General features: G+C 35.4%; 1 protein-coding gene across 1 annotated transcript; it reads left to right on the forward strand.

The window, feature by feature from the left end:
* The first annotated feature begins 1190 nt into the window (after positions 1–1190).
* On the forward strand, positions 1191–3068 carry LOC145692182 (zinc finger BED domain-containing protein 4-like). Its single transcript, XM_081767479.1, has one exon. It carries the CDS (start codon positions 1191–1193, stop codon positions 3066–3068), a length of 1878 nt encoding a protein of 625 aa, XP_081623605.1.
* Positions 3069–10052: the final 6984 nt, after the last annotated feature.

Consider the following 10052-nt stretch of genomic DNA (forward strand, 5'->3'; position numbering starts at 1 on the left):
TTTGATTCATTTCGAATACTTACTTACAATTTCTTAAAATGTTCTTACAGTTTACTGTAATTTCTATTAAGACGCATCGTCAATACAAATAATCCAAAATTATTAATTTGCATTTTGTCTTGCACTTTTTCTGTTTTGTTTTGTTGAAGCTTGTTTTCTAATCGCGAAGTTGTAGGAAAGAAAACCTACAATATAACATAGCTATGTCCTTTACGAAACATCAAACTTAGAACCACATAGCACATGTACTAATGACTCAACTACTGGTATAATAAAATTTTTGATATTATAGAAAAATAAATATTAAGATATTATTAGCTGCGTTATATCAAAATTATTAAAAATATATATATTTCCTCTTAATATGATATTTGATCAAATGCAACAGGATTTTGTCCACGTGAGTTTGACTGGAGTTTAACATTACTCAATCTGTTTGGAAGATTGAAGTCGTTTCGAGGCTGGGTTGAGTAATATGACAACTTTATCACAATGGTAGCTAAAAAAATTGTTTACACGTTAAGAAAATCTTTTGTTTATATTTTAATACTCTCGTTGTTTTGTTTATAGTAAATGTTACTTGCAGGCCCACATAATTTTCCTTAAAATAAAGTTTTTTTTGTCGACCACAACTATACATAAAGGAGACGGTGGCGAGAGCTGGAATTGACCCAAGGATCCCACGTATCAGAGGTGAGCGCTCTACAACCGAAGCACCACGCCCCGAAAAAACAAGTCAGCAGTGAAAAACGCTCATTTTCAACGTAGTAATAATCATATTATTTCCCAAGTAGCTGTGGGCCACCATGTTTCATGGAGAAACCATTCCTACTAAAATCTTCACTGAACTTTAATGAATTCGTGTCCATTGATGGATCATGTGACTTAGAAGAGTAAGGCACCTGTGGTACACATGGCCCACAAAAACGCTTCGGCGTGTCCATCTGGTGATTAACGTAGCAACAAGAGTATTAAATTATCAATTCTGTTCAGTGGTAGCGCGAAGAAGTGGCTGTTTCCTGATCGCAGTGCAAAGTGCGGAATTATTTTTGTGTTTTGCCTACTAACATAATTCGTGTGCTTTTTAAAATCTTTCAGTTTTCGTTTTATGTTCATTGGTGATATATTACTAGTTTAGTTTAGTTTATTAGTTTCTGGCCTTGTGTTTTTGTGAGAAAAAACTACTAATTATGGAACATAGTTCAAGAAAACGTAGCAGTATTTGGACTTCTTTTACAGAAGTAGGACCACGTAAAGCCAAATGTGGTCTTTGCTTTTCAATTATTTCATTCAATGGTGGTGCGACAAGCAATTTGCAAAGACATTTAAAACTAAAGCATTGCGGTGTCGAAATCAGAAGGCAAGAGGAGGCAAGTACATCTGAACAAACGACAAGACGTACAGAACTGGATGATCCTGCATGTGACACTTCTGTTCCTGCGTCCTCCAGCGGAACCTCAAACTCTGGAGCATTATTCACTAATGTTAATAATAATGCACCGAGTAACTCACGAAATACGCAGAGCAAAGTGACTGATTTTGCCGTGAAGCGAGTAACGGTTGGGAGGGCGAAGCAATTAGATAGGCAACTGGTGAAAGTGATTGCGAAGGAATATCAGCCTTTATCCTTAGTTGAAAATAAGGAATTCAGAGAGTTTATTTCAATGTTAAATCCTTCATACACTTTACCGAGCAGAAAAACGTTATCAAGTAACATATTGCCCGTTGTATACAACGAAATGAAAGAAAAAGTGAAAGAAGAGCTAAGCAAGGCCAGCACTATAGCGGTTACAACAGACGGATGGACATCCTCCATGTGCCAAAGTTTTATTGGTGTTACTGCACATTTTATCACGGATGAGTGTGAACTGAAAACTTTCTTGTTAGACTGTTTTGAATATGGCGAAAACCACACAACGGAAAATTTGGCAACTGAACTTAAGCGTGTGCTGCAAGAGTGGGGTGTAAGCAATAAAGTTGTTGCTGTTGTTACAGACAATGCGCCTGTCATGAAGGTAACTGTAATTAGGTGTGGTTACAGACATATTCCTTGCTTTGCTCACACTATTAACTTAGTGGTGAAAGAGGGGGTTAAGGAAATTGAGTCTTTACACAAAAAAGTGAAAGAAATTGTTGAGTACTTCAAAAGAAGTCCTCAAGCATATAAGAAACTGCAAAACTTGCAGAAGCAATTGGGCTATGAAGAACTCAAACTTAAGCAGGAAGTGAAAACAAGATGGAATTCAACATTCGAAATGTTTGAAAGGTTCCTTGCTCTGAAGGAACCAATTTTATCAGCTCTGGCACTGACAAATGCAACACTTAATGAAATTTCAGAAGACGAATGGGTGGTTTTACAAAAAGCATGTACTGTATTAAGAGATTTTCAAGAAGTAACTACAGAAATGAGTGCCGAGAAAACAGTAAACATTTCTAAAGTTCCTTTCATGAAAAGAGCTTTATTGAGACATGTTCAAAAAATGGCAAACGAGGATGATTTGCCTCCTCAAATTAAACGAATGCTTAAAGTTTTAAATGATCAGATGACCATGAGATTTGGAAATGTAGATTCAGAAATTGCCTACACTGAAAGTGCACTTTTGGACCCTCGATTTAAAAAACAGGCATTTAAATCTAAGCTTACTTTCCAGAGTACGTACAGAAGTGTATCAGAAAGAGCAAGCAAGGTGAAAATTTCGAACCAAGAAGATGAGCCCATTCGGAAAAGACCCGTACCACCTTCATCTTCAATATGGGCGGACTTCGATGAAGAAGTTGGACAGCTTTTGAACGCTGAAAATCCAACTGCAGCTGGAATTATTGAGCTTGACAAGTACCTAGATGAGCCATTAATTATTCGTACGGATGATCCACTTGCGTGGTGGAAGAGGAAACAATTTGTATATCCGCGTCTTTTTCAAGTAATGAAGAGAAGATTAGCTATCCCGCCAAGTTCTGTTCCGTGTGAACGAGTGTTTTCGAAAACTGGACAAATACTTACTGAAAGACGAAATAGGTTGTCTTCTCAGAAAGTATCCATGCTCGTGTTTCTTCACGTAAATATGTAAAATCTTTGATGTACAGTGTAAATAGTGTTTTGTGTAAATATTTTAGTGCTGCTTTAATATACTGCTTAAATACTGAATCTATTTTAAGTTCAGTGTGGTGTTTCCAATTATCATATATATAAATGATAAGACGACTTCGTGTAGCAAGTGCACTTAAAAGTGATGAGAAATAAGTCTATTTTATATAGCGCACATTACCTTAATAATCGCTCAAGAGCATATTAAAACCAACAGTAAAATTACATTACATATGAGTGAGCAACACTGTCACTACTTGCGGATCCTGAGATAGCGGACAGTACAGATATCGTGGCAAGCAGCAGGTAAGTTTATTTTAAAATTACTTTGTTTCCAGTAACGCGACCTCCATCCTTTCAGTTTCCACGTCGTCCGTTTATGTACACCGCATAGGGGGAGGATGGACGTCTAGCCTGAGGCTACCTTGTCCAATGACTATATTTGTTTATTTTGTGTGTGTATATGACTCATTGTATTGTGCGAAGCGGAACCCTGTTAAAATAGTGCGGTAGCACACGTTTCCTTCGTTTCTCTCTCTCTTCTCCCACAACCCTTGTTTTGTAAGAGCATCTGCAAAAGCAACACTACCGATTCGCTCACTGCAATTTGATTCATAATTCTTACATTTCGATCTCAGCGAACAATTCAGTAAAAAGTAGAAATGATTCATTTGAAGAATCGATTCATTTCTGGAAAGAATCATAATTCATTTGATTCACAGCATGATTCGTTCATAATGATCGAATAGTTCATGATCGACACAACACTACTATTGTGCATTTGCTTCAATAATTGGGAAAGGGAGGGGAAAACATATTGTAGCATAGATTTAGTCAGACAGTTAAATTATACTGTTTTATCCAAATTCGCTTACTGAAATATTCCATATAACTTGTTTGGCGTGTTTTCGCTTGCAATAAGCTTAATAAAGCTTGCCATTGATGAGAATACGCTTATACTTGGATTGCGTTTGAGATAATTTGACTTGTGTTTAACTTGTGAAGACAAGCTTGTGCAAGCCTTGCCCAGATGTAACTAACTAGCTTGCCACAAGCTTGCAGCAAGCTAATTGGCTTGCATAATATAGCTTGCGGCAAGCTAATTGACCTTGCCACAGCAAGCTTGTGGCAACTTGCAGCAAGCTTAAATTGCTGTCTGGGATGTACTCAGTAGGGATGTACGCAAGTAGGAAGACACCTTTAAAAGTTTCCTTTTCATATAGAAATAACATGTGCAAAATATATTTTACGAATTTTTAAAGGTAGCTCAACAAAGTTCAAGTTTTGCCATGTAAAGGCTAATGCTTCATGTACTTCATGTTTGAGTACTCTATATGTTTTACACAACCAGTTATTGACAGTAAATCAATGTAACTTCAAAAGTTTGAAGCAGTCATTATTGAATTATTACAGAACAACAAATTCCGATTATTAGGTACCCCATTATTTAATTTATAGGTTTGAAATCACTTATCCTGAAGAAAATATGATTTCCTTGCAACAGGTAACTTTTCTCGGGTGTGTTCGATTACTTGGATAGCATACTGCAACTGACCTTCAGTCTTAACGCGTCCTGACTGAATCAGAGGGCGACACCAAGCTCTGAATGATTATTTGTGGTTGATAATGAGCAAATAATTGCTTTAGTGGCCTTAAAGTCACTCCTATCATTTCACACATCAGAGTATTCACTGAGGAAATCATGTGGGATGCAAAGAAGAGCAAATATATTTCTTCTTTTTGTCACAAGTCCACGAGTGTCTTACTTTGTATCATAACCAAATGCACTTCTGTTTTGATTGATAGAACTACCCCTTCCATCTCTGCTGAAGATTGCACTTAAACTAGGGATCAAAGAGCCTAAGGATGATCAAATCTACTGATATGTACCACAGATGTGTCATTTTGTGTGATGTTGCTTTACCAATCTCACATTGAGGATAACTATGAAGTTTCTTTAGGAGTTGGAGATACGTGCTCGCTCTTGCTGAAGCCTGGGATACCAGAAAACAGAATTTAACATAAATCTTCGCGAGGAATATGTTGAAATCTCGCAATCCCTTCAACTCTCTGTGTGTCAGCTTAAATTGGGAAGGGAATAACCAAACATTAAGACCTTGCCATCCAGCGAGCTTGATGCATTGGTTCAGGGCTTGGAACTTCACCTGGGTTGATGGATTAGGTGTTGAACTTTCGAAGATCGACATCAACAAGAGAGATTCGCGACAACTATCTAGCGGTTGACGATCTTGCAGTTTGTGTTCACAGAAATAAATTACTTCATTATGGACATCATGAATTTCATCATGGACATCATGAATTTCTGCTGCTACAAAATCGTCTGAGATGTTCTCACACATTCCTTAGTAAATGAAGGACCACTTACTACGTTTGGAAAAGAGAATGTCTGGTGAGCAGATTGGTCATAAGCATTCTCCAAAGGCAGAGTACAAAATAAGTTCCAGGTTGTGACGATAAGTTGCTCAAGAACGATACACGCTCCTGATAAACGGCCAGTGTTAGAACAGGTAGTATTAAAACATATGGTAAGAATCAAGTTTTCCAGTCCTTCTTCTTTTACACTACTGTACACAGCATGAGCGGAAGCCCTTCTACTCCGAGAAGACAACTTTGGAATTTCCCCCATGGTCGATACCAAAATGGACAACCTCTCTACCTTATTGCTTCCACTAACATCATTCAATAACTTCCATCCCAATGAAATGTCAAAATTGTGTTTAGTTTCAATGACTCTTTAATGTGAGTAGCAGCCGATTGCCTGTATTGTTGATGATGGTGGATAATTGATCTATTAATGGTTAACTCCAGAAGATGTTGTCCACAAACCGTGGAAGCTTCGAAGAGATCACCATGACTCATCTATCGCTGATACTATTCCTATCGAACACTGCGGATAGCTGAGGTAGTACAACACTTTTGCGCCCTCGCATTCGAAGTCGAACATCAACTGGTTTACTGGAACCTGGAGCTTTCAGTTAATATTCCTCTTCTTCTTTGTTGTTGCTGTTATAACGACATTGCGTATTTTTTTATATCATTACTTGTATTTTCAGGCAATGTGTGCTATTAAAATATGCACTAGCCAGGTAAAAGAAGAAGAAGAAAATATGAAAAGAACTAGAATTAATTTTCTTCCGGATGATATGATTGATGTTCTGTTAACATAGCAATCTGACGATATGTGTTATTGGTCATCATTCCAACGATCGATATATATTTAATATAAGAAAGGATCCATCCTGTATAATCTACATGTATGTTATTTAAATGGTGTAAATGTTTCCTTCAGTACGTATTATAAATAAAAGGTAATATCAAGACGCAGTGTTTAAGTGGATTTTGGTAAAATAGTAAACTAGATTTTAGACATATTCGAACTGAGGGGGCTATAGTCTAACGCTAAAAATATACAAAACACGTTACATATAATTTTGGTGTTTTCCGCCTCAGGATTTCTGGAGATTTGTGAGAAGATAAGTAACCAATCTCCTTAATAACTAACTTTAGATTGATTTTAAGATTACATAGCAGTTTTATCAAATCCATCAACACGGAATATACTTGTTAAGGAGTGGAAGAAAAATTTTCAGAAATATAAAATGAGTGTTAATGGGAGTTGAAGTTGTTGAAGCTACAGTTAATGAGAATACAGAGCAGAGTGCAATGGATCAAAACAACAAAAATGCGGAGAACGTTGGTTGTTCCCAAGACAATCAGCATGAATCCAGAATTTGTCTCAATTATCCATCCAGTGATAGTTCACAGACAAACAATGACTCATATGATAGTTCACCGACAAACAGTGATTCACACTGCTTTGATTCTGTTCTTGTTTTGCAAATCCTTGAAGCAAATGAAAGCATAGAACTCACTCTCTGAGGCTAAAAATGGGAAGTAGCGACGATGACATGATCACAAGCGGAGAGATAAGTTCCGAGAAAAGAGGACGAGGTGAGGGAATGTAAGCCAAAACGGTCGACATAGAGAAGAATGAGTTGACAGAAAGAGAAAGAAGTCAGATAAAAAATTACCCGCCTGATAGCGATGCAGCTACTTCTAAGAAGCAGAACAGTGATACATCAGATGACCAGAGGTAGATTTCATGGAACAGAAATCGTAGTAGGACAAACTACCATGATTATCGTGGAAAGAATAAGTACAACCCTGGTAGTACTGGTAGAGGACACAACAGTACACCATCAGTAAAACGAATGAGAACCGAACCTAATTTTACGGGTAAGATAACCGATCCTAATCTTAGTAGCAACAGTAATAGTAATCGTACTATACTTACGAAGCATGCAATCATTAGATCTAATTTCCCTCAAGTTGGATTTCGTAGAAATTTCATAGATGGCAAAAATTCTCAAAATAGGAAAGAAATAACTATAGAAATAAATCACACTCCAGACTGTATTCCGGTTTATGATTTTCAATGCAATTTATATGAATTCGTTGATCATGTAACTTAAGCTACTGTTGTGGCGTCTGAAAGAATATATTCAATCGACTCTTATTTTATTTCACTGTAAATACCGTTATGATTTTGTTTGTTATTTGCATTTTATTTGAGTTCTATGAAGACAATATAGAAATAATATTAAATAAATAATAAATAAAAAATTCATAATATATAGCGAAAGATCTAGAATATGAATAATGCTTATCAAATTTCTGATAACAATGCTAGTTCTTAATGTGATACAAATCCAGCGTATAAGACCATATTTATGTATCCAACAAATTAATCCTAAAGTTTTCGAACTAATGGATATGAAAAATTGTAGACGTTTGGGTTTACGCAATATTGATGAACTTACGTTACGGCGTACCTCAAAATATACTAAAAGTAAATGGGTGCAGTTAGTTAAGACATTGGTACCTTCTGAAGTTGTATCCAAAGTTAACATGAATGACATTTAACCTTTAAATTAGTTCTTAATATGATGATTTTTTTATTTGTATTAGTTTTTGTTAAGATGTTGATTATCTTTTATTAATCAAACGTTGTCGATATTTCGTTTTGTAATTTGTACTTTGTTTAAACGTATAATGTATTTGATTCTTTCTCGTTCCAAAAGAATAATTATATGAATGGCATAATCATATTTCTTTCAAATTTTTCTTAGTTATGCCCAAGAAAATAATATAGATTTTGTTAATTTCTAACTTATGACAAGCATTAATGGCCTCAAAAGGACTTAAAAATAAATAACTTTTATACCGTATTTTGAATGTTCCTTCACTCAACTTCGATAAATTGTATGAATATTTAAAATAAAATTAATTATGAGAATAAAAATAAATATGAAAATGATATTAATATAAATAAATATGATATATAATTATATGAAATGTAATTTTTATATATACGAGGATCATGTAATATCTAATGGTCTAGGATTCATTTTTATTGTAAAGGAAGAGAGTCCTACTCTTCGGGCGACATTATATGGCGATATTGTGTACTTTTTAATATCATTACTTGTATTTACGGGCAATATGTGCTATTAAAATATGCACTAGCCAGCTAAAAGAAGAAGAAGAAAATAGTGATGAGCAAATGCAAGACCAAGACCAAGACCAACCGGGGTGGTCTTGGTCTTGGTCTTGCACATCCAGTCTTGGTCTTGGTCTTGCACTGGAATCCTTGGTCTTGGTCTTTGTCTTGCACACCCAGTCTTGGTCTTCGTCTTGGTCTTGCATGCAAGAGTCTTGCAAGTCTTGAATTTAAGAAATCTCAAGCTTTTCATAGGTAAATTTCACTCTGGATATAAGTTATAATGAACTCTACAATGCGCCAATAGTAACGGAAATACAATGTATGTTTCTAAATTTAATATAGGTTAACTTGGTGTAAGTATGATGATAGTGTACAACATAGGTGATCACCTTTATATTTTTTTAGTGGGTGCCCACGCTTATAAGATATGCTAAATCACAACGTTTCGTAATCTGTTTATATTTTTTAACAGATCCAACACTCCATTGGTTCCCAAACTGCGGAGGTTACCCTTGAGACGCATGAAAGAAAATCAAGACGACACAGATTATTGAAATACCATGAATTACAAAATTATTTTTACACTCTAAAGGCGTCATTTTTTTTTCAACCACGATTAGCTAATCCTTGTATTAAACGAACTTCCAGTTAAATATTAAGATTTTGTATTACTGATTCCAATATATACTCTATGGGTCAGAAACATGGACATTACGCAAAAGCGATTTAAAAAAAAATTTGCAGGCTTTAGAAATGTGGGCATGGAGAAAATATAGAAAATTAGCTGTGTTGAACGTGAGAAGGTGTTAGAAATATTAACACTAGGAGAAAAAGAAGAATTTTATATATTGTTAAAGAGAAAGAAGAGTAACTGGTTAGGATATTGGCTGAGGAGGAACTGTATTATGAGGGACGTGCTAAAAGGTATTGTGGAAGGAAAGAGAGGGAGGGAGTGAAGGTGACTGTAGTTGAAGGAAGGTATTAAAACAGAAAATTGCTACGTCAAGGCGAGATGACTAGCTGAGGAGCACCGAACGTCAAACCTTCTCAGTTGCAGCAAGTAATCTGCCAATAATGGCATAATAGCTATGATGATGATGATGATGACATGCTTAGCAACATTGACCAAAAAAGAGAAAAAATAATAATAAATATTATTATTATAAAACCTCTTAATATTTCAGAATAATTTGAGTGAAAACTGAAAATGACTCAATTGTCTATGTCTTGTATAAACTCAATTTATATGAATAATTTTCACCTGTATTAGAAATACAAAATAACGGCATCAAACTACAAGTTATTTGAAGTTTCACTTGTGAATATAGATTACTAGCATCAATTACCCACTTCGTTGGGTTAAACCAAAAAGAGTAGTAATATATTTCGTTAATCAGTCACTTTTTACAATTAGCAAAGCGCTCTCTGATACCGATCGTTTTG

Source organism: Thermobia domestica, chromosome 8 (genome assembly GCF_964235325.1).
Source record: "Thermobia domestica chromosome 8, izTheDome1.hap1.1, whole genome shotgun sequence".
NCBI classification, from domain to species: domain Eukaryota; kingdom Metazoa; phylum Arthropoda; class Insecta; order Zygentoma; family Lepismatidae; genus Thermobia; species Thermobia domestica.